This window comes from Erpetoichthys calabaricus, chromosome 18 (genome assembly GCF_900747795.2).
Source record: "Erpetoichthys calabaricus chromosome 18, fErpCal1.3, whole genome shotgun sequence".
NCBI classification, from domain to species: domain Eukaryota; kingdom Metazoa; phylum Chordata; class Cladistia; order Polypteriformes; family Polypteridae; genus Erpetoichthys; species Erpetoichthys calabaricus.
The window spans coordinates 78,090,959-78,116,694 of NC_041411.2; the positions used below are offsets into that span (position 1 = coordinate 78,090,959).

The following is a 25,736-nucleotide window of genomic DNA, read 5'->3' on the forward strand; positions in this document are numbered from 1 at the left end:
GTTTCTGCTGTCGATTTCTTGTTTTTAGCATTAAAGAGGACCGTGCGCAGATTGTTCGCGGGTTTGTGTGCTATTTTGATGCCTGACTTGGCCAGGATGCGTGCTGTACCTTCAGACACCCTGTGAGGATAAGGAAGTGAGTACCAGGTGGGGTGGGGGTTCTGGTTCTAGTATATATTGCCTTTGATTCTTGTAAGTCTACGCATTATCCTGTGATGAAGACCCCTGGCAGGGGCTGAAAGGTCAGGGATAAAAACTACTTTATGATATGTGATTCATTTTCTCCCTTTGTGGATCTCCAGCTGCAAATATCTATATATATATATATATATATATATATATATATATATATATATATATATATATATATATATATATAAAATCCCTATGTGCGTCCAGGTGTCCGTGTGTAGGTGTTTTCTGATGAAGTGCGCATGCGCGGGGCACGGTGTGATATTACTGTCAGAGAAAGTTAGAGGCGTTTTATGGAAATACAAACCAGTATTACTGCGAGAGGAAATTAAAGGTACACAATACAGTGACGCATATTACAGCCACATACAAGCCAGTATTACTGTCAGAGGAGATTAAAGGCATATTACTGACGCGCACGCCTGTATTACCACCAGAGAAAATTAAAGGTATATTACGGACATAGAAGCCAGCGGACGTACAAGACGGTATCCTTCAATAAGGGTGCGCACAAAAAGACGAGCCTCAAAAGGGCGCAGCGAATAAAGGCGCGCTCAATTGAGGTCACCTTTTTGAAGCTCGCCTTTTTGTGCGCACCTTTATTGAATACAGCCGTACAAGACAGTATCACTGTCACAGAAAATTAAAGACACACAATACACAGCGGCAGCCCACGAAGAACGGTCAGCTCAGCAAGTAAACATCAACAAAAGAAAGGCTGAAAGACAAAGAAAAATACGACCAACAAAAAGAATGAGGTCAAAGTCCCTTGCCATTTAATATAGACTGTTCCTACTAATGTTTATGCACTACTGTTCTAGCACCCGTTATTATAACGGGCTAAATGACTAGTATATATATATATATATATATATATATATATATATAGGTAAGGGTAAGTAAAAATTATGTTAACACTAATGGTACTGCTATGTACAGGGTGGTCCAGATCTAATTATGCAATTATTGCATTGCATTAAAAGTTGCATAGTTAGATCTGGACCACCCTATATATACTTCTATACAATTTTTGTGAACAATTTATGTGCCACATATGGTACATGTGTTGAACATGATGGCGAACAGATTGAGATATTTCTGTAAATCATTTTGCACTTATGAAGTATGTTTTGTGAATAAATTTTTTCCACCATTGAAATGTTAACATAGTTTTGACTCACCCTATACATATATACGAGGGGGGACCCAAAAATAACCGGAATTTTGTTGTTGTTAGGTTGGTACTTGTAGTATGTGGTTGGGCCGCTAGGGCGATCTAGTTACACTCCTCACAAGTCAGTCTGCCAAGTGCCATCAGTCTGGAAGGTTGTGCTTGTGTTCAGTGAATTTTTTTGTAAAAGTAGGTCGCGCAACAGTGTGAGAAGGAAACGCCCTGATTTGTGGGAGTCGGGCGATTGGTTCTTTCATCATGACATCGCTCCATCTCACACTGCTCTCAGCATTCGCCAATTTTTGGCAAGAAACGGTATGACAACCCTGAACCACCCACCCTACTCACCGGATTTAGCTCTGTGTGATTTCTTTTTGTTCCCTCGGATGAAAAAAGACTTGAAGGCGTTTTGCTGACGTCGAAGAGGTAAAACAAGAAACGACCAGAGCATTAATCGGCATTACTTCAGACGAATTTGAAAAATGTTTCGAACAATGGAACAAACGGTTAGATAAGTGTATTTCCGCCAATGGAGAGTACTTTGAAGGAGACTAATTGTAGTTTGTACAGAAAATTAAATTAAACACGTTTTAAAAATATTTCCGGTTATTTTTGGGTCCCCCCTCGTGTGTGTGTATATGTATATATATATATATATATATATATATATATATATATATATAATATAACTAACAACAACAACCCCCTAAACACTCACATAAACTTCTGGCTTGGAGATGGATCATGAACTGATCTGTATATTCTCATTTATGTATTCATTTTACGTGGATTATAGACATAGCTTTGTTGTGATGAATTTCACAACGCTTGGTAAACGATGTCAAAGAAAGCTAGCAGTTTACTACAGATATTAGGCAAATGAATGTAAACTTTACTTGGTATTTTAAAACTGAGTGTTTTTTTACAAATTGTATAAATACAAATAAAAGGATAAAACATAATAATAAATAGGTTACTTAGATTTTAAACCAGTTTTAAAAAGTGCTTAATAATAATGTTTAATTAAAGCTCTTTATAATGACATAAATCAGGGAAATTAAAAACTGCTCTTTTCAGTATTATAAGAGTGAAGCATAGGTGACCGTCTAGTTCACCTAAATGATAAAGCCAGTCCTGCTCTATTCTTCTGTAGCATTGTGACGGACACCTTTTGAAGTGTCATTAAAAGGCAAAGGTTATTTAAATTTCCTAAATAACAGTAAATAATAACTTCCTAAATAGTAGTGCTCCTTCATAATGTAAAGCACCAAGAGTCCATAACTTCCAGAAATAAAAATAGCTTAACAATACATCTTTGAGTACAATTTGAGATTAGGTACTGTAACCTGTGATGTATCTATTAGTCATATACTGTTATGTAACAAAACATTAACAAAGACTTTTGGTCTTAATTACACTGACAATCTATACTAATAAAAGGCAAAGCCCTCACTGACTCACTCACTCACTCATCACTATTTCTCCAACTTCCCGTGTAGGTGGAAGGCTGAAATTTGGCAGGCTCATTCCTTACAGCTTACTTACAAAAGTTAGGCAGGTTTCATTTCGAAATTGTACACGTAATGGTCATAACTGGAACCTCTTTTTTGTCCATATACTGTAATGGAGTGCAGCTCGATGGCCGTGGGAGGCGGAGTCGCGTATCGCGTCATCACCCCTGCTACGTAATCACGTGAACTGAAAACAAGGAACAGCCACAAAGAGCGCTGAAGAAAACATTCATTACACAATTGAGAAGGCAGTGAAACAATAAGAAGCGAGCGAGTGACGCATATGTAAACCGTAAGTTTAAATTACGGACTTATATGGCGTTCGTTTATAAAACAGCGGAGAAGCTGTGTAAAGACAGCTTCACAAAAAAACAGATCCTTAACAAATTGTTATTGGTATATTTTCCCTCAGTTTAAATAAGTTTTCTTTTCTTCTTAATAAAAATTTAAAAGCAGTACTTCGCCACTGAAAAGCGCGGGGATTTTGAAATGTGTATATATATAATATATGGAGATATATATAGACATATATATATACATACATACATTCACATATATTTTATATATATATATATGTGTAGATATGTATGTGTGTGTGTGTATATATATATATAAATATATATGTATATATGTATGTGTGTATATATATATATATATATATATATATAATATATATATGTATGTGTATGTGTGTGTATATATACAGTGGGTACGGAAAGTATTCAGACCCCTTCAATTTTTCACTCTTTGTCATATTGCAGCCATTTGCTAAAATCATTTAAATTAATTTTTTCCCTCATTAATGTACACACAGCACCCCATATTGACAGACAAAAAAAAGAGTTTTTGAAATTGTTGCAGATTTATTAAAAAAGAAAAACTGAAATATCACATGGTCCTAAGTATTCAGACCCTTTGCTCAGTATTTAGTAGAAGCACCCTTTTGAGCTAATACAGCCATGAGTCTTCTTGGGAAAGATGCAACAAGTTTTTCACACCTGAATTTGGGGATCCTCTGCCATTCCTCCTTGCAGATCCTCTCCAGTTCTGTCAGGTTGGATGGTAAACGTTGGTGGACAGCCATTTTTAGGTCTCTCCAGAGATGCTCAATTGGATTTAAGTCAGGGCTCTGGCTGGGCCATTCAAGAACAGTCACAGAGTTGCTGTGAAGCCTCTCCTTCGTTATTTTAGCTGTGTGCTTAGGTTCATTATCTTGTTGGAAGGTAAACCTTCGGCCCAGTCTGAGGTCCTTAGCACTCTGGAGAAGGTTTTTGTCCAGGATATCCCTGTACTTGGCCGCATTCATCTTTCCCTTGATTGCAACCAGTCGTCCTGTCCCTGCAGCTGAAAAACACCCCCACAGCATGATGCTGTGTGTATATGTAGATATGTGTATATATGTATGTATATGTGTATGTATATATGTTTATGGGTGTCTGTGTATGTGTATATATATATATATATATATATATATATAATGTGTGTGTATATGACAGCAAAACTCATAACAATGACAACATAATTACATTGACAATCATGTTATGTTATTTTTAAAATGTTTCCTTTTCTTTTTCATAACCTCTTTAACACTGTACTTCTCCGCTGCGAAGCACGGGTATTTTGATAGTGCATCAATAAAGTGGTTATTTATCTCTTTGCACTGTGGCATATTAAGTGCTTGTGATAGATTAGTAAAATGACTTGTCAATTTGAGAGCTTCATTTGGTCTTATTAAGCATTAGTAAGGATTCAGAAGTATGCAGTATTGAGAGAAATATTATCACCCACTTAAGCTACCAAAATGAAGTGCCACTCTACACAGAGATAAATGACCACTTTATTGATGCTTTGTAAGTGTTATTAAGACCAAATGAGGATGTTGTTAATGTCTTGCTACATAGGGAGAACCGAATTTAAAGTGTTGCCAAGGTTTGACTAGCACAGGCTAGAGCTGTAAATTCAGAATCATCCAACCTTCTTGTCATGTAGAAATTCTGAATTTGTTTTCCATGTTGAGACAGACCCAGATCTGGAATTTATCATTTACATCGAGTCTTTCTCTCGCTTTCATTTTCAACCCTCTGCGGGGAGGAGTTTCTCACAAATCCAAGAAGGATGGGGGTTTCTAATGATTGTAACATCTGTTCTGTAATTTCATTTTTATCTCATGGATTTTTTTTTGTTGTTTTTCTTGAGCTGGGTATAAAAAAAAAACACTCAGATATTCTTTATTGTGCTGTGTTAATTTTTTTCTGATTTAATAAAAATTGATCATAATAAATATTTCTCAACTATTCTTGAGCTTTTAGTGAGATCAAGGTTTCCAATAGTCTATAAAAGAAAAGTTTTTTGTTTTGTTTTTCTCGGGCAGGAATATGAAACCTCTGCTTTTTTTCTCCACCCATAAGCAGCTGTAATTGGCTCTTTTTAGGAAGCAGCCAGATAAGAAGGAGAGACTCGTTGAGACGGAACATACAGGAATTTTATCTTATGTGCCTAACTATGTTGTCTCGGTACATCTTCATACTTCTTACCTTCACTGGGGCTGCAGCCCTTAAAATCTGCTCCTTCAACATTAGGTCTTTTGGAGAAAATAAAATTGCCAAGCCGGAGACTTTGGATGTGATTGTTAAGGTGAGAAGATCCAAGAAAATTTAAATCTTGCTTGCTAAAGACATTTTGTACAGTTATGATCAGGTTGTTTAATATAGATAATGTTATGTACTTTACCATGCTGACTTTTTCTGTGCGTAAATATGTAATGTCACAACACCAATTTATGAGGGAATGTGTTAAAAGCCTGTCTGCCTGCCTCTTGATGTCAAGTTTAAGTAAATGGATTGGACATCTGGGAAGCAGAACAGGCCAAAAGTAAATGAGCCAGTCTGTACTTATGCTGTACGATAAAGAATAGTGAAGACTTTCACCAATGCAGGATGCTCTTCATCCTTTCTCTGACACACAGTTATTAAAGACTTTTTACCCAGTGAATTATTCAACTGAAATATGTCAAAAATGCTACTGGGTATCGGTTACACTTGCTGCATTACACCACTACAATGCCTGACTGTGACTGCTCTCTTACAACCTGCTGCATGACCATATTCTGGCCTTTTGTGCAATGTGGAGTGTTCTGAAGGTTCCACAGTTTACCACAAAGGATACCAAAGCCCAGGGAAAATTATTTGTATAACATAAATTCTTTATTTGTGCACACTGCAGTATGGGACCTTATTTATTGAAAAAATGTGTTCTCACGGTGCTAACCTTAACAAAACAAAGCTTTACCTATTGTAATGTGTAGACTGGTGGTAATATGGCAATATATGAATCTGGGTTTATTAATACTGTAAATGTTCCCCTGGCCACTATGAGGCAGTGTTGCTTAGACTTGTATGTGTACTTGGGAGGACAGTAGGTCTGGGACTCCCCAGTCTAACTCTGCAGTATGTGGTCCCTTTTCAGGGAAGCCTCGTGTCATTTGGGATAGCACCTCAAGGGCATCTGCAGGCTTTTGAATGCTGGCGGGAAAGCTCTAAAATGTTACTCAGTTCTTTTTTCTGGCCCAAGGCTTAAAACCCCTTCAGGTCAGTTGGGGAGCTTCGAGCTTTTGACAAGGGCTCAGCCTTGCAGAAGAATGGAGGGCAGGCCAAAGGTTTGAGGAGAGAAGGGTGAATCTATGTGGTAAACAAAGTGAGATGTTAGTGGGTAAGTGTACCAGTCACCACACAGGGCAGTGTTATTAGAGAGGCCAGATGGCTCAGGCTTAATTTACTGGTTTGTTTTTCTTATTATTCGAGTCTATGGCGATCTCCATTATTTCTGTATGAAGGCCTATTAAGTCCGCACCATGTATTGCTTCAGTAGTATCTAAACTCATCAAGCAACAGTACAGGAATCAGTTCTTTTAGAATGTAATTATGCACAGTATTTGTAATTAAGATCTTTAGAGTAAATATGACTTCTTCTTTCGGCTGCTTCCGTTAGTATCACTCTTTAATATTGTTTTTTATCAGTATGCTGCTGCTGGAGTATGTGAATTTCCCCTTGGGATTAATTATCTATCTATCTATCTATCTATCTATCTATCTATCTATCTATCTATCTATCTATCTATCTATCTATCTATCTATCTATCGCCACAGTGGATCATCTTCTTCCATATCTTTCTGTCCTCGTCATCTTCCTCTGTCACACCCATCACCTGCATGTCCTCTCTCACCACATCCATAAATCTTTTCATAGGCCTTCCTCTTCTCCTCTTCCCTGGCAGCTCTATCCTTAGCACCCTTCTCTCATTATACTCAGCATCTCTCCTCTGCACATGTCCAAACCAATGCCATCTCGCCGCTCTGACTTTGTCATTAACCCTCTAATGTCCTCATTTCTAATTCTGTCCATCCCCGTCACACCCAATGCAGATCTTAGCATCTTTATCTCTGCTACCTCCAGACAGTTCCATAAATATCCTTAAAACATACAACACAAAGCACATGCAAGTTCCTTTCACCATTTGGTAGAATTAATAATTTGATGAATTACCGCAGCTTTCTTTTTCTTCCATAGTTGTCAATTTGCTGGTGTATGCTCGAGATGTCTTCGTCAGCCAGGCTGTATTTTTAAATCCTGAAATATTTACAACATAAGAATATGGGTGTGTCTTTCACAGATAATTTCTCGATGTGATCTTATGCTGTTGATGGAAATCAAAGATGTGCGAAATAAAGCTTTCCCAGAGCTAATGAAGCAGCTCAACAGGTACACTATGGGCAATGCTATCACAGCTTTGTTTTTTTGTCTTGAGTTTCTGAGGTATGTTTGGGTGGTGGTAGTAAGGCAAGAACATAAAATAAGCTTTGACAAGACGAGGCAAGTAAGGATGAAATCAGATAATAAAAGCTTGGATAAGCTCTGGTACAACAGGCAAAGCTGAGCTGCTATAAGACATGTTAGTCACTGGCAGATTATTTCATTAAATAATTTTTTTGTCTATGCAATTTTATGGTGCCAGTGATTCTATTTAGTTACATACTGTGCAAAGTAGAATGAACATTTAGAAAATGTATTTTAAGATTTTTTTAAACAGCATTTAAGATGTCTTAAAATTAATTACAGATATGTGTAAACATGTCTATTCCAGGATATGCTAAATGCATTTTTCAAAATACTGTGAAATACCTCAAAATGAGCAGAGTGTTATCTCAAATGCATTTCAGGACAGTGGATTCAGAAAAGTGCTCAGACCACTTTAGATTCTGCTCACTTTATTGTGTTGTAGATTTGATTTAAATCGATACATTTGCCATTTTTGCCCATCAATCTACATCTCAGTAACCCATAATTAGTACAGATATATTTCAAGATCTCATAAAACAAGTCTCTAGACATTTTGAGAGATCACAAATGCAATCCAAGGAATCTCAAAGTGATAATCTGGTAGGAGGTAAGGTATCATCATGCTGTCTGGTACTATAGAGGTAATTTAGTGCTGGTGCCAAACCACCATACACCACAGTCTGTGGGAGACATGTAACTAAGAATTTCACTGTACGACTTACAGATGGCAATAAATTTGATTGTGAACTTGAAGCGAGTGATAGAACTGTTTTGTGACAGCACTTTGACCTTAATTCACCCAGTGCCGGGTTTTCACCTACTTGGGTGCTTATGCTGCTTTCGTGAATATCTCATAATTACCGTTTATGAAAACTGAGCTCTGACTTCAGCTTGTCCGTGCCTGTTCAAGTGACATCGCTTGTGAAAGTCTCTTAATGCTGACCACCCACCAGGCTTTGTGTTAAAGGCAGAGACAGCAGTTGTGTTTGTTGTGTAATGGCTAATAATGAACTGAAATATTTTATGTGTACTGTAAACATTTGGTACCTAATGAGAATAAAGATAATTCAGGCATAATAATTATCTCATTTGACTCATTAACAATTTTTTTTTCCTTAAATTAATTTAGCGTATTCTGCTATTCATCCACGTAGAGTCCTGTACAGATTGTTATATTGTAGGGAGTACATTACTTAGAGCGACCAGGAAACAATATGGGACATCTGCTCTGGGCAAGTGAGGAGTTATTGGGGAGCAGAGACTGGGGGGTATCGCGGGTTTACAATGTTGTGTACAGACACATTTACACTACTTGTACACACGACATCTCTAAAGACAAACAATACCAGCCTTCAAAGCCACTCAAATAATAAGGGAGTTTATTACATGAGGTCTTTAAACAACACCTTATGCGCTTGCATGCTACAGTATGTTACAATACTATGTACAACCACTTTCACACGGTTTATAAATAAACCAGTAACGGCGTACTGCACGATAACTTGTAGTGAATACACTTGACTTGATCATTCCTAGTTTTCATGCTCTTTCTCTGTACGTTTATCATTCGTTTGCTCAGAGGTTGATGCGCTTGCCGTTTCTTGAGTAGCTCTTCTTTTCTCTACACTAGCGGTCCGCTTCTTCTCTTCTTTCATCGGCATCTTTTCACGTTAAAACTGATTAAGTCTGTGTTTGTGTTGCAATTACTTAGTACGCTTTTCTTAATTTTTTTTACTTAAGCTGGTGCTCAAGTCTTCAATCTGCCTCAAGAATGATTTAAGATATGAAGAGGCGAAGGTGGTAGGGATGAGATGTATGCATGCGCCGCATGGTCGCCCTGCTGGCTGAGAGTTGATTCTACAATACAATAAAACAAAAATAAAAAGAGTAATAAAAATCATCACCCTGAAAGCGGGCAGTAGAGGTCACGTAGTATATGTGTACCAAATTTCAGGTCAATTGGTGAAACGGTTTGCGAGCTACAGCCGATTGAAAATCCTGGACAGACAAACGGACAGCCACGGTAGCGTATTGGATGGATGGATGGATGGATGGATAGATAGATAGATGGATAGACACTTTATTAATCCCAAGGGGAAATTCACATAATATAAGAAGATAAGCCCTGCACAACTAATCAGATCGTGTTCTGTTTATGCTGATGAATGATAAGCGCACAGCCCCACACTTGTGCAAACTCTTGTCTTTTTCAAGACTTGTGTCACCTGGCACACTTATCTTTTTGGTGTCTTTTATGTTTTTTTGGTATTGATTTTCCGAGGACAACAAACTGATATGGCAAACTTGTGGAGGTAAATGTTCTGTTACCGATGGTGAACACAGAGGTTTTAACCAGCATATCAATACTAAAAAACATAGACACGTAAATAAGCGTGCCAGGTAGGCCAGAACTCAAAGCGGGCAGTACTGGTGGCTGTATGAGGGTTTCTAATTCAATTTACTTATCGTATTTGCAAGCCATGTCAAAGTAGTCGTAGATAGCATTGAGACATAGCAAGCTAGTGTGTATATAAGGTGTTGTTTAAAATACACAAATAATAAAGTACTTTATTAAATGAGAGGCTTTGAGGACACTCTTTGTTTGGTTTTATTCTTTTGTGCATAAACTGTGTAAATGTGTTTATATAAAGCATTATAAAACCACAATCCAGTAATCTTCCATTTCCCCTAGAGGGGCTGGCCTGTTTTCTTTCAGAGAGAGAATCTGGTGGTCCTACTGATAAAGTGTACAGTTGACAATGCCTTACTGACAGTATTGAAATAATCCAAAGGATATTTCTAATTCATATGCTTTTCATGCCCTGTCGCATTCAGGCCTTAAACACACATGTTGCATTCCCAAATGAAAAATGAGAAAAACTCCCAAGCTTTCTTGGCACAGTGCAGTTAGATATTGGCATGCTGGGCCAATTGTCATAATTTCCTGCTCTTTTTATTTTGACAGTCAATTCAAGGGCAAAAAGGATGAATATAACCACATCATCAGTGAAAGACTCGGAAGAAAGACATACAAGGAACAGTACGCCTTTATTTACAGGTAGTGTATTTACACTGAATTGTGTGCTTTCATTACTTTTACACTTGCCAAACACTTACAGTATATCTATCTTACTAAACCACAGTTAATTTATGCACGGCGGACGCACCGAGGCGCATGCGTACTGCGCCGTGGCGCCTGCCCCAGAGTCAAACGCAGTGGCTTCCCAGAGTCAGTAGATGGCACCCAAACAACACAACCTGTAGGGTCAAACGCAGCGGCTTCCCAAAACGCGGTGGATTCCCAGAGTCAGTAGATGGCGCACACACACAACATAACCTGTGGAGTCAAATGCAGCGGCTTCCCAGAACACGACGGATTCCCAGAGTCAATGGGTGGCGCCCAAACAACACCACCTGTAAACTAGACTTAATGAACGAAGGCGTCCACACAAAGAAACCACTTTAGTTCAAATAAGGTTATTCAATTAAATGAAAACTTTACCATGCCTACGACCTGTGAACTAACCCTGAGGTAAAGCGTGCACGCCAGGTTGTACAGCTGCCCGGACAATGAACGAGCGCGCCCACAACGCGCTTTTGACACAGCACAGGCAAAGGAGGCACGTATCCAAATGGAGGGAGCTCAACGATTAGTAATACAAACACGAGCCCGTATGGCTACGACCTGTAAATGAGCCCGTATGGATAAAAACAATGAACGAAGGTGCCCACACAAAGAAACTGCTTTAGTTCAAATAGGGTTATTGAATTAAATGGAAACTTTACCATGCCTACGACCTGTGAACTAAACCTGAGGTGAAGCGTGCACGCCAGGTTGTACAGCCGCCCGGACACGACGGCCCACACCACCGCATATACCCTCCATGATATTTCATCACGCAGCGGCTTCCCACCGAGGCGCATATTGCGCCGTGGCGCACACCCCACAGTCAAACACGGCGGCTTCCCAGAGTCAGTAGGTGGCGCCCAAACAACACAACCTGTTCACTACACTTGCTCTAATCCACTATGCCAGTAATATAGATCACATAACGGTCACAGACTCAAACCCAGCGGCTTCCCCGACTCAGTGGCTGGCACACGAACACCACAACCTGTAAACTAAACTAGCTGTGTTCCACTCTGCCAGCAGTTGGTGTCAGCAAAGGCAACGGAATCACGTCTCCACAAAATGAAACCGCTTTAGTACAGATATGCTTATTTAATTAAATGACATTTCCCCAGACGCACCCACCCTCCATGATATGTCATCCATCCAAATATCGGACGGAACAGAAACTGATTGCCATTCTTGGATTTCCGATTCGCTAGCAAATCACGGGCTTACTTGTAGTGCATAGAGGCACAATGAACATCCAGGCAGGAGATTGCTTTCTGTTTTATGTCTTACTAGCCATCCCCCGTGGCTCCGACCCGCGTAATACTGAAACAGAACGGTGAGGAGGGTCCTGCCCGGCTCCCCACTCCTGACTTCACGCTTCCTCCTCCCCTTGGCCTGCAGCATTTCTCTCTCGGATTAGCGCGAATATATCTCTCCTGCAAGTGAACTACGATTCTTAGCTCGATGAGAGATGTCGTAAAATCAACCGGAATGTTCAAGCAAATTCTAGAAAAAAAAAAAACGATCTCAATCCTTTTAAGTAGTTCTCTCGTTTGCTAGCTAAGCGGAGGTAAGGTACACCCCCTGAGGCTGGCGTGTGAGTGAGGAGGGCCCCGTCCCCTTACCCTCCCCTCAGTCCGCTGCGTCTCTCTCTCTCTCTCTCAGATTCACACAAATAAATTGGGACTGCAAGCGAGCTATTGATACTTAGCACGATGAGAGAAGTCGCAAAATCAACAGGAATGTTCAAGCAAATTCTAGAAAAAAAACGATCTCGATCCTTTTAAGTAGTTCTGTCGTTTGCTAGCTAAGCGGAGGTAAGGTACACCCCCTGAGGCTGGCGTGTGAGTGAGGAGGGCCCCGTCCCCTTACCCTCCCCTCAGTCCGCTGCGTCTCTCTCTCTCGCAGATTCACACAAATAAATTGGGACCGCAAGCGAGCTATTGATACTTAGCACGATGAGAGAAGTCGCAAAATCAACAGGAATGTTCAAGCAAATTCTAGAGAAAAACCCGATCTAAATCCGTTAAATAGTTCTCTCGTGAAAAGCGGACAGACAGACAGACATTGGATTTTATATATAGAGAGATGTGAAAAAAGGCCAAAATGTTTATTACTCTGACATGTGGACAACTTTCCACAAAGTTGTAATTGAACAGAAGAGAACATTTTGACAAAAACGTGTCTTTTAGCTTAATACACAGTATCTTGTCATTCCTATTCTCCTAGTGTTTTTACCCCTTCCAATAATATTGTGAGATACCTGGTCACACAAATTAACAATCCTTTTTGAATATCCTCTTTTGTAAGACAAAAGATAGGCTTGATTACCTTAGTTTTGACCAGTGACCCATGCTTTGTTCTCAACTACATTTTATTTTCTGGTACTTCCCTTTTTCTTCCTCCACAATCTCAGAGGGTCAGAACAATTATAAATACATTAGCCACAGTACCTCAAAGACAGGTGATTAATAATTTTAAAATGTTTGCTATCTCTTGCCCTAGGTGTACCTTCAGTACCTTTGCTCACTATTTGTGCGTGTGTGTATGTCTTGTAGGAGTGCCACATAAGTAAAATATTATTGCCGTATACTTCTTATGTGCGTTGTATTGTATCTTGTCTATTTTTTTTGTGTGCTGCTTGTCACTGCTGGGGGGCTTCCACACAGTTGCAGGTGGAGGAGTCACAAGGCAGTGATTGACAGCATTGCCCTTCATGGGCGGGATCTGGAAAGGTCCGTCAGAAGCTATTCCAAGCTGGTAGCCAATAAAGGATCGGAGTGCCAAAATTAAAACCGGCAAGGAGGAAGAAGTCAAGAGGAATGGTCGATCTGCATTGCAGTTGAAACTTAAACCAAGGGAAGTATTGATGAACGCTATCAATGCCGAGGGGAAAAAAGGGTAGAAACGATGCTTGGACAACGTTAGTGAGTTGGCCACCTGCACGCCTTTTTTCTTTTGGGATAGCACTGTCATCAATTTTCCTTCAATCCGTTCAAATCTGCCTCTTCTATTCCCACATTTCTCCACTCCTCACACCACAATCCAGCCCAGGTTGATTATCTGTCTGTCTAATTATTTATTAATTTATAATGTAATTTCATGCATCCTGTTTTTTTTTAGTATTTCTCTTATGCTCTTCAGAAAATGTTGCTGCCAAAAAAGGGTCACTTTTAGCAAAAGCAAGAGGGTTCAGGCCTGGGTTAACCATCAAGCAAAATAAGCACATGCTTAGGGCATCATGGGAAAGGGGACACCACAGAAATGTTCCATTACCGGATTTACCATGGACCAAAACTGCAAATGGTGCAGCTGAACCAGGTTCCACAAAAAGGGGTTCTCACATTAAATACATGCAATCACATACATATATACAATAATAAAATATTAATAATAGAGGTTGGAGGCCACCGAAATCTTTTTAGTGGTTAGGGCCTATAAAGGTCTTAATCTGGCCCTGAGTGGGTATTATGGGCCATGTGACAAAGGAATTCCTACAATGTTAGTTTATTTATTCTTATTTGATTAACTTTGTTCTTCGGTGAGCTACACCATGAAATTCTTAACAGTCAATAAGCTGGGTGATTGCAGATTCCCCATTCGTGGATAAGTTTGTCTTGTTGAGAGATTTATGGTTATAAAAAGTTATTAATTTAACTCATATCCTGCACTGTTGCAGTTATTAAAAGTTACTTTTAAGTATAGGAATTTGTTTTATGTAGCGGAGTGGTACAGTGGTTAGTGCTCTTGTTTGTATGGAGTTTGTGTGTTCTTTCTGTCTAGGTGCTCCACTTTCCACCCACATCCCAAAGATGAGCATGCTGTTTTAATTGTCCACTTTCAGTGGCCTAGCATGAGTGAATCTGTGATTGTGCCCTGCATTAGGCTGGCATTCTTTCCAAGGCCAATCCTACTTGGAGTTTCAGTGCTGTTGAGGTAGATGAGGCTAAGCTTGACCCCGCAGATTTAGAAGATGAAAGTGGTGAAGTAATTGTTCTTTCTTCTTTACTGCTATCTATAGGCAAAGCGTGGTATCGGTAAAAGAGATTTATCAGTACCCAGATCAGCAGACTGGAGATGAAGATGTCTTTTCGCGGGAGCCATTTGTGGTTTGGTTCGATTCTCCCAAAACAGGTGTGAAAAGATCTTTTTTAAATTATGTCATATTTTTCCAACCTTCATGACATCGGGAACAGAAAACTGAATTAACCAATATGTATTTCAATATCTTAGTAAACGCAATGTTCTGTCAGGATTTCATTATAGATGTAAATGGAGGGTAGGCATAACCAAGCATGTTGATTTAGCACATGTAAGTAAGAGTTTCACTGTACCCTGTACATAATGTAAGATGATGTGCAGAATGACATGCTTTAATATGAAGATCTTTCGATTAATTTCTTCCTAATCTGTGGTCAGTTTTAATTTTGAGTATGCTCTCATGTCAGTTTTTGCACAACTTTGTCTGGTGTGGACTACAATAACACGATTTTCCTTCCCCAAGCCGTGGTCTAGGAGTTGTAGTGGACTCGCCACTACAGTATTTGTATCACAACAGTGCACAGAAGCACTCAAGAAGGCTAATGTGATGTTAGGTTATACTGTATAGCACAATGTGTAGAGCACAAGTCAAGGGAGGTAATACTTAAGTTATTATAACACACTTCTGTGGCCTTCCCTGAAGCAGCGTGTGCAGTTTTAGCCTCTGGGCTACAAAACAGACATAACAGCAACCAGAGAAAGTTCAGAGAAGAGCAGCCAGGCTGATTCAGGACTGAGACGTATGAGCAAAAGGAAGAGATTGAAGCGGTTGAACCTTTTCAGTTTAATCAAACGGAGATTAAGAGATGACATGTTTAAAGTGTTTCAGTTATTAAAGGAATTAGTACACTTGCATAAATACTAGTTTTCCTTCATGCAGAGAACCACGGACACATGGAATAAATTACCCAATAGTGTGGTAAGAGAATACGACTTTAGGCATCTTCTTCAAATCTCAAGTTGATTTGATTTTGGACAATCTAGGTGAATCAGATGGATGAGCTTGATGGGCTGAAAGGCTTGTTCTCATCACAGTTGTACTGTTGTGATGTGAAATTTTACATACAACTTGATAAATAGTTTGTATGTTTTTATTTGTAACTTAGGCAAAGCAAATGTAATATTAGTGTTACATTAGTGAGAAGCATTAATGTTTACCCCCCCCTCTTTTAGGAATGGGTCTCTTTGAATTTTACGATTGGGTGGAGTGCCTCAAACCAGTTTGGCAAGTGTTTCTCTGCTAAAGTCTCTCTGTCAACCCCCACACAAAGCCAAGCTGCCTAACTGCCAAGCTTTACCTTTAACATGGTTTGGAGGGCAGGTGTGAAGATGTTCTGTCCCCCCATTGGTCTGAGACATATGAGCAAAAGTAGGAGATTGAAGCGGTTGAACCTTTTCAGTTTAATCAAACGGAGATCAAACGGCTGTTTGGAACTGGCTTGTATCAGAAGCCTTTAAGTACCATGACGTCCTATTGGCTCTAGGGGTTGGACAGAAAACCTATAAATTTGCTCACTCCCTCACTCTCTCTCTCTTACCAAACTGATGAATGACCATCTCACACCATGAACTGAAAAGGACAACACAATGAAGAGCACAGCTCGGCAGCCATATTGAGACAGGCATGCGGCCTGTTCTGAAGAAAGCTGACTACAAATGATGCCTTAACTAGAGACATTTTAAGTAACTAACAAGTCTGTGTGCCACTTGAAACTACACATCAGCATTTATCAGGTTGTATGGTTGCCAATATTCAAATGTACTTTGCATATTGTTATTATTTATGAATATTATCAATAATACATTGTTTAAATTGTAACTTAACTCTTGCTTGTCTTTTACTACACCTAATTGCCTGAGGTTATAGATGTAGAAGGGAAGGTGTGGAGAAGTTATAAAGTTCAATACCTTGTACATATTAATAATACAATAGGGGAAAGTAGGGCAATATATTACTCTACCAAGACAAAACAGTTGTACTAATGCTCAGTCCTCATCCTCCCAGGAGTCAAGTCCTGCTAAGACAGAGAAAAAGATCATCAATCCAGCTTGCCCCAGATTTTCTCCTGGTTCCCTTCAAGTGGGCAGTGCTCTGTATTCCTCTGACGTGAGGCTCATCACTTCAAATGTCTCCTTGTTATTCAGAAAACCAATGATTATAATTCAAGTACCTCACTTCAGTTACTTTGCAACCACTCACTTTTTCTAAGAAGACAGAAAAACCCTGGTGGGCTTTAGACATACATGCTAATTACAGTCAAACTTTTCTTTACTGAAACTTGATGTTGCATGGAGACACCATTTTCTGCTCTTAGCTCAAATGCCAACTGAGTAGCATCCATCCCGGGATTCCTGCAGTCATTCACCGCTGATCCCATAATAGTGAAAGGACCGGCCTGATAGAGAAATCAGTTTCCAAAGCCTATGCAGTTTGGTGGTGATTCCACCTATGGCTTGAGAACAGGCACTTTTCAAATGCCATTCCCCCATCACTTTGTCTTGTTTTGAATCCGTCCTACTTATATGACTAGAATTGTACCCAACACCATCTTTTCTTCTCCAACTTGTGAGGCCTCTAAGGGCCTCCATATTTTTAAAGGACTGAGCATGTCCATACTACACGAGTCCTATTACATACAGAAATTCACTTTGTGATGGTGGTCAGAGTTTTACTATTTCCCACTTAATGGCGGACACAAAATAATGCTTTAATGACAAGAAAATAGCAGCTTTGGTAGTTATTTTCATTTCCATTTATTTAGCAATTACATTACCCAAAGCATCTTCCAAATCACAACTGTGAAGTGTTATTGTTTCTCTGTTGTCTGCTTATGGCTGGCACAGTGGTAGGTGAAGCAGCTTAGGACTACACATTGGACGGTAAAGCAGTGCAGACCTCACTATTGAATCAAACCTTTGCCTTCTAGACCATAACCGCCTGTATGGCAATTGAAGACGGCAATGACAGAGAGGGGTGCAATATAAATAATATATGTGTACTTATTATGTTAAAGATTGTTGGTGAAAGTACAATAGAGATGAATTTCAATCAGTCTTTGTATTGTGTACATTTTGTGGTGGTGTTTGTAATGAAACGTGCTGTGTGAAACTAATCATTTTATTTTTTTTTCTTTAAGCTGTTAAAGAATTCATAATAATTCCTTTGCACACTACACCTGAAACCTCAGTGCGTGAAATTGATGAACTCTATGATGTCTATTTGAATGTGAAACAGCGCTGGAACTCAGAGGTGAGAGGACAGTGTTTTCCCCATTTTCTTTTACTTCCTTTTTGTAACTCTGTTTTGTAGTCATGAACGAAACAAGCAAGTTTCGATTCACAAAAAGACTGACCCTAAAATTTAATTTTGCAGGGAATTTTTCCAAGGGGAGAAAAAAAAAATTGCACTTCCAGATTGAGAATATTGGTAGGGGCCTGTAACGATACCTTACAAAGAGCATTTTTAATTTAATTAATTCCCCTTGGGATTAATAAAGTATCTATCTATCCATCCATCCATCCATCCATCCATCCATCCATCCATCCGCCCGCCCGCTTTAACTGGCTTCAATGATAGAGGAATAGAGCCAAAGAAATTATAAAGAGGGTGAGAAGGAAGATATCGGAACACTGCTGACCTTAACAACAAACTTAAGTCGTAAGCAAAGGAAAAAGGGGGAGATATTGTAACAGAAGCTCAATGGCTGGATATTAGAACCGTTTCGACAACAACAGGCCATTCAACCCAACAGGCTTGTCCTTCTTATTCACCGAGATTGTTGAAAATAACATCAAGTTGAGATCTGTTGATCTCTCAAGTCCTGTACTTCTCTTCTTTTTATTATTTACCTTGTTCCCCTTGGCAGTATCTTTTGTAAATATAACATTAATTTTCACTGTTATGCTGATGACACCCAGCTCTACCTTGCTAGTAAACCCACCTCTTCTTTTCTACCATCTTCTCTTATTGACTGCATTGCTGAAACTAAATCCTAGTTCTTCAAATTTTCTTAAGTTAAATAGTGACAAAACTGAGGTTCTCATCATTGGTACAAGATCATCATTATCCAAAGCCAATAATCTTTCACTTGCTATTGATAACTCCTTTGTTTCCCCTTCACCTCTGGTCAAGAGTCTGGGTGTCATCCTTGACAGTACTCTATCTTTCCAATCTCACATTAATAACGTCACCCAGTCTGCTTACTTCCACCTACGTAATATTAATTGCATCCGCCCCTCCCTCACTCCCCATACCACTTCTCGTGTGGACTATTACAATTCATTCCTCTTTGGTCTCTCTAATCTCTCCATAAGCTTCAGCGGGTCCAGAATTCTGCTGTTCGCATCCATTACTCAAACCCCATCTATTCACCATATTACTCCGGTCTTATAGCAGCTTCATTGGCTCCCGATTAAGTTTCGAATTGATTTTAAAATTCTGCTGTTAACATTTAAGGCCATTCATAACCTAGTCCCTCCATATCTGTCCAACCTTCTTCATGTTGCCATTCCCTTCCGTAACCTTAGATCCTCTTCCTCCATCCATCTGACCGTCCCTATTGCCTGTCTAACCACCATGGGGAGCGGAGCATTCAGCCATTCTGCTCCCAAGCTCAGGAACTCACTATCTACTGAGCTTAGAAATATCGAATCATTTTCAATCTTCAAATGTAAACTTAAAACCCATCTGTTTAAAATGGCTTTTTCTCTATGATTACAGTGGCTTTGTTTGGTTTTAATTTTTATATTTTGTGATGTATTAAGTTTTGTTTATAATGTGTGTTTTTTTTTTTTTTTGTTTGGTGTCCTTGAGTGCTTTGAAAGGCACCTTGTATAAATAAAATGTATTATTATTATTATTACACTCCACCATACTACTTGGTAATTTATTCCATGTTTCTATGGTTCTTTGTAAGTTGCTTTGGATAAAAGCACTTGTCAAGCAAATACAGTCATATGAAAAAGTTTGTGAACCCCTCTCAGCCTGCATAATTGACTCTCCTTTCAACATAAAAGATAACAGTGGTATGTCTTTCATTTCCTAGGAACATCTGAGTACTGCGGTGTTTTCCAAACAAAGATTTTTAGTGACGCAGTATTTAGTTGTATGAAATTAAATCAAATGTGAAAAACTGGCTGTGCACAAATGTGGGTCCCCATGTCATTTTGCTGATTTGAATGCATGTAACTGCTCAATGCTGATTCCTTGGTGTGATGAGCTCATTAGGCCTTGAACTTCATAGACAGGTGTGTCCCATCATGAGATATAAAGGTATTTCAGGTGGTCAATTACAAGTTGTGCTTCCCTCCCTTTGACTCTCCTCTGAAGAGTGACAGCATGGGATCCGCAAAGCAACTCTCAAAAGATCTGAAAACAAAGATTGTTGAGTCTCCTGGTTTTAGGGGAAGTTCTACAAAAAGCTATCTCAGAGGTTTAAACTGTCAGTTTCAACTGTAAGGAATGGAATCAGGAAATGGAAGGCCACAGGCACAGTTGCTGTTAAACCCAGCAGGACTGGCAGGCCAAGAAAAATACAGGAGCGGCATATGAACAGGATTGTGAGGTTACAGACAACCCACAGATCACCTCCAAAGACCTGGAAGAATGTCTTTCTGCAGATGGTGTATCTGTACATCGTTCTACAATTCAGCACGATTTGCACAAAGAATATCTGTATGGCAGGGTGATGAGAAAGAAGCCCTTTCTGCACTCACACCACAAACAGAGTCTCTTGTTGTATGCAAATGCATTCATTTTGGAACAAAGTGCTTTGGACTGATGAGACAAAGATGGAGTTATTTGGTTAGAACAAAAAGCACTTTGCAAGGTGGAAGGAGAACACCGCATTCCAAGAAAAACACCTGCTACCTACTATCAATTTTGTTGGAGGTTCCATCATGCTGTGGGGCTGTGTGGCCAGTTCAGGGACTGGGGCCCTTGTTAAAGTCGAGGATCGGATGAATTCAACCCAATATCAACACATTCTTCAGGATAATGTTCAAGCATCAGTTACAAAGTTGAAGTTACGCGGGGGTTGGATATTCCAACAAGACAATGACCCAAAACACAGTTGGAAATCTACAAAGGCGTTCATGCAGAGGGAGAAGTACAATGTTCTGCAATGGCCGTCACAGTCCCCTGACTTGAATTATCATCGAAAATCTATGGGATGATTTGAAGCAGGCTGTCCATGCTCGGCAGCCATCAAATTGAACTGAAATGGAGAGATTTTGTATGGAAGAATGGTCAGAAATACCTCCATCCAGAATCCAGACACTCATCAGAGGCTATAGGAGGACAGCGTCTAGAGGCTGTTAGATTTGAAAAGGAGGCTCAACTAAGTATTGATGTCATATCTCTGTTGGGGTGCCCACATTTATGTGAATTTCCCCTTGGGATTAATAAAGTATCTCTATCTATATCTATCTATCTATCTATCTATCTATCTATCTATCTATCTATCTATCTATCTATCTATCTATCTATCTATCTATCTATCTATGCACCTGTCTAATTTGGTTATGATGCATATTGCATATTTTCTGTTAATCCAATAAACTTAATGTCACTGCTGAAATACTACTGTTTCCATAAGGCATGTTGTATATTCAAAGGAAGTTGCTACTTTGAAAGCTCAGCCAATGAGAAACAAAAATACAAAGAATTAAGAGGGGTTCCCAGACTTTTTCATATGACTATAAATGTAAATGTGAAGAAAAACTTTCAAGAATTTGTGTAAAATCTGCCCTTAACAAGTTTCCAGTTGTGTCCCTGTGATCTTGGGCTACCCATTTGACTATTCAACGCCTGGAATCATCATACAGTATAAATATATCCATGAGAGTCAGAATGCCATGATGCATCCAATGTGGGAAAAAGCTGATGTTTGTCTCTAAAATAATTAAAGCAGCAAGAATAAGATTTGACTTTTAAATGAATGTGTCAGTGTGTTTAAAGCCCTAAAGTGGCTATTAGAAAGGACAGGAGAGCATTCAGCAGTCCATACAAAAATGGCTTCTTGACAGACTTTTTCAGTTCGTATGCCAATCCAAATGACATAAGATGAATTAAATTGAACTGAATTACCATAATTGTCCTCCGTTCCTCTCCACAGAATTTCATATTCATGGGTGATTTCAATGCAGATTGTGGCTATGTACCCAAAAAGGACTGGAAAAACATTCGCCTGAGAAGTGACACAAGCTTTGTGTGGCTAATTGATGACAACATGGACACATCAGTAAAAGAAACTACAAACTGTGCTTATGACAGGTAACTTTCAGAGCTTAGTGTTCGTCAAAATAATTCAGCTCATCTTTATTAAAGTGTCCATCATACCAAGCAGTAGCAATCAGGTCTAAAAATGTACCAACCGATCAGCTTTGATTTGGGGTGGGAGCAGCATGTACAGTATATGATTTGGAGACTCTGGTGGCTAACGAAGCATCTCTGGCTATTTGTGTAGAGCACAATAATCAGACCCCAACATGCTATAAAACTGCAGTGCAATATGGGCATGTAAAACACTAAAATTAAAAATAACATATTCATTTATTTATGAAAGACTAGACAAAGAGCCCGTTTCAACAACGTAAGATGAAACGGGCAAGAGTGGAATAGTAATAAGTATAAGCACCACAAACCTGATATAGGTGTATTGAATGAATGCGTAATTGGGCCTTGAGCTGTAGTCGAAATCGCCTTTCAGGCCTGTAGAGCTTTAATCGAAGTCACCTTTCTCTTTGAATTTTTGCGGCCGTAAATCCGCCGCCTCCCGCAATGTTGGGATTGGATGTCGGTCGAAGTCGCCTTTCTCTTTGAATTTTTGCGGCCGTAGTTGCCTTTCTCTTTGAATTTTCGTGGCCGTAAATCTGCCGCGATGTCGGTCTCTTAAGGTTTTTCGGGCAGCTGTGCAGAAGGCGACTGCACATTCGGCTTCGGACATGCGCAGAAGGCGACTTGCGCAAAAGACGACTGTGCATTCGGCTTCGGATGGACATGAGTGAGCGAGTGAGTGAGGAGACTGGCGAATTATGTATTAAGATAATGTGTGAGCCAATGCGTGTGCGAATTTACAGAAACTGTGCCCCCCCCCCCCCCCCCCCCCCCAAGCCCTAAACTTTCTCTTTTTTCTTGTTCTTCTCACTCTTTAGGATTGTGGTACATGGAGAAGCGATTAACAAGGCTATTGACTTGGAATCCTTGGAAATCTTTAATTTTAAGGCTGCCTTTGGATTAACTGAGGAAGAGGTAATGTGGTGAAAAGACAGAAAAAAAGCATTAAAACTAAAAGTGTTAAACCAGTAGTCAGTCATTTTGAGTGGAACAGAATACGAGTCAGATTTACAACATCCAGGATGCTATTCTTAATAACAGAAGTTTGAGTTGTCGGCTCAAGTTTAAGATAATGAAGGATTTAGTGTTTCCAAGGTTTAGAATGAAAAACATAATAGGAAAACCTTCCCTTTTTTATGCAAAAAGTATTTTGAATTCTAATGTGCGTAGCAGTACTTGGTTCTGTAGCATTGGCAGTTGCCAGGAAAATTCTCAGCAATATCTTTGAATGCCTTATGTGCAGTTTCATCTAACCCCACTAGTACAGGAGTGGGCAACGTCGCTCCTGGTGGGCCGCAGTGGCTGCAGGTTTTCACTCCAACCCAACTGCTTAATTAGAAACCAATCCTTGCCAGTCTCAGACTTTATTTAATTTTATGGCTTGTTAGTCGGCAATATAAGGTTCTTGTATCGTAGATTTTTTACTCTCCAAGGATATCATCCAAATGATTTGAAGCCTAAAACAGATCATTTTCAGTCTGTGACATTTTTCTATTAAGTGTTTTATTAAATCAAACAGTGCATGATGAACACACACAGATGTAAATGGAAACAAACTAGATGGAGAACTGCTGGCTGCTTTGCCATTTACATTTTATTGCTAATAAGGAGCCATTAAAGCACTGAATGCAGCTGTTTAAGATTGAAATAAGCAATCGAGGGTGGGGAAACTTAACAAGCGAGACCACTAAAATGAAGCCTCAAAATGTCACTTAAGCAATAAGGGCTTCATCAGCAATAATTGACTTCTCATTTATTAAGAAACTGGATTGGAACAAAAACCTGCAGCCATTGCGGCTCTCCAGAACCGACATTGCCCACCCCTGCACTAGTAGATCTTCAAACCGCTCACCATTGATGACGTGTCTTGATTTGTGGACCAAAAAAATTGCCATCCTTATTCTTGGCATTAGTTATTCAGGAAAATGGCTGCCTCAGTTATCAAAATCCTTCACCTTTCTTGTTCATCCCGTTCGTGAATTTTTCCATCAGTCCAAGTTTTATATGAAAGGAGGCAAAAATATCTTTGTTGGGTTGACAAGTGGTGTAAATGTGCCACACTTTTTGGGCCCTGCACCAGTTCTTTTTAATGTAACAAGACTGCTGTTCATTCATTCAGGTCGGAGTGGTGACTCTGAGGTAGAGATCTGCACTGGTAATCGGAAGGTTGCCAGTTCGAATCCCGTAAACGCCAAAAGTGACTCTACTTCGTTGGACCCTTGAGCAATTGCTCCGTCCTGGGTATGATGTTAATCTGCACCCAGCCCTGCCAGCAGGTCCCCCAAGTTACAGGGGGAAAACTTGGGGGTTGGTGGCAGGATTGGCAATCCGGCCACCATAAAAAAACCTCACACTGTTCCATTCCATCTGAACTAGTGTGGTGCTGGGGTGTCACCCACCACATGGCTGCACTTGGGTCCTAATCTGGGTTCCTGAGTTGGTTTGTCATGTGGTGGGTGCGGCAATGCGCTGTATCAGTGCGTGCTCCTAACTAAGACTCTTTAGCATAGCTGTCCCATTCACGGTACTTGGTATATCCCAGCTGCAATCCTATTGGCAGTGCCACTTGACCACTGTTGTTTTGCAGACTTTGATTGGAAGAGTGCAGACATATCAATGCACCCCTAGCCAGCACTTCAGTGATAACACGAATGAGAGCAGACCATCACCATGCCCCTGCTTGACCTTGACAATGCACACTACAGGTTATCTAAACATTTATGGCACCTCACTGTTTCCTTGTTTTTACAGGCACTGGCAGTAAGTGACCATTTTCCCGTGGCAGTGGAGCTAAGGAAGGCCAGAGGTTTCATTACCTGGCTCAAATCTCTCCGCGATAAGGTGCTGAAGACTAAATAAAGGAAAGAGCTCACGTGTCCAGTTTCAAAGCTTGCTTTCTTGTCAACTCTGTGTCTTGTCGGCTGATTATAAAGGTAGGGGAGATTTGTAAATCCATGCTGCGTAAATGGCCGCACTGGAAACCATTTTTAATTGACAGAGGGGTTATCCTAAAGAAGGATACACGGTATGGCAAATTTGCCATCATTTTATTTTAAGAGTGACACCATTTCTTTATGGACACAACGCATTTTTAATTTTGATTGTTTTTCTATCATTTCTTTAGTTCCAAATAAACATCTAATAATACTGTTCATACCCTGATTGATCAATTCTTTTCTTTTTAAGATGGGTTTAAAGACTTCACAATTTTGTGAATATTTTCCTAACTGCTAATTGTACTAATGAAAGGTTTTTGTCTAGTTAAAGGTTAACTTGTTTTATGTTTGAATTGCTGTAATGGTTGCCCATTTAAAAGGACTAGAGCACCTTTTCATTTGTCTGGGTTAATTTTTGCAACTTCATTTTGTAAAAACTAACTGATGTTGACTTGATTGTGTTGATCAGTTTTGCATTAAACTGTTTTCTAAATGAATAAATGTAAATCTCATTTCTGAATTTTTTCTCCAGCAATTTCAAGGGTGCAGTCCCATAGGTCCAGGGGGTCTTCACCTGGGTTAAACTCTTGAG

General features: G+C 39.6%; 1 protein-coding gene across 1 annotated transcript; it reads left to right on the plus strand.

The window, feature by feature from the left end:
- The first annotated feature begins 5,303 nt into the window (after positions 1-5,303).
- On the plus strand, positions 5,304-25,358 carry LOC114668515 (deoxyribonuclease gamma-like). The gene is made up of 8 exons (XM_028824297.2): positions 5,304-5,508; positions 7,544-7,632; positions 10,676-10,768; positions 14,853-14,965; positions 18,010-18,122; positions 21,988-22,145; positions 23,027-23,123; positions 24,960-25,358. Exons 1-8 carry the CDS (start codon positions 5,365-5,367, stop codon positions 25,065-25,067), a joined length of 915 nt encoding a protein of 304 aa, XP_028680130.1. The 5' UTR covers positions 5,304-5,364; the 3' UTR covers positions 25,068-25,358.
- The last annotated feature ends 378 nt before the right edge of the window (positions 25,359-25,736 follow it).

Bases quoted from the DNA above. Each gene is read 5' to 3' on its own strand.
- LOC114668515 (XM_028824297.2), top strand. From the start codon at position 5,365: ATGTGCCTAACTATGTTGTCTCGGTACATCTTCATACTTCTTACCTTC. The intron at 14,966-18,009 runs GTGTGAAAAGAT...TTTTTCTTTAAG, and splicing joins GTTCGATTCTCCCAAAACAG to CTGTTAAAGAATTCATAATA. The intron at 18,123-21,987 runs GTGAGAGGACAG...TCCTCTCCACAG, and splicing joins AACAGCGCTGGAACTCAGAG to AATTTCATATTCATGGGTGA.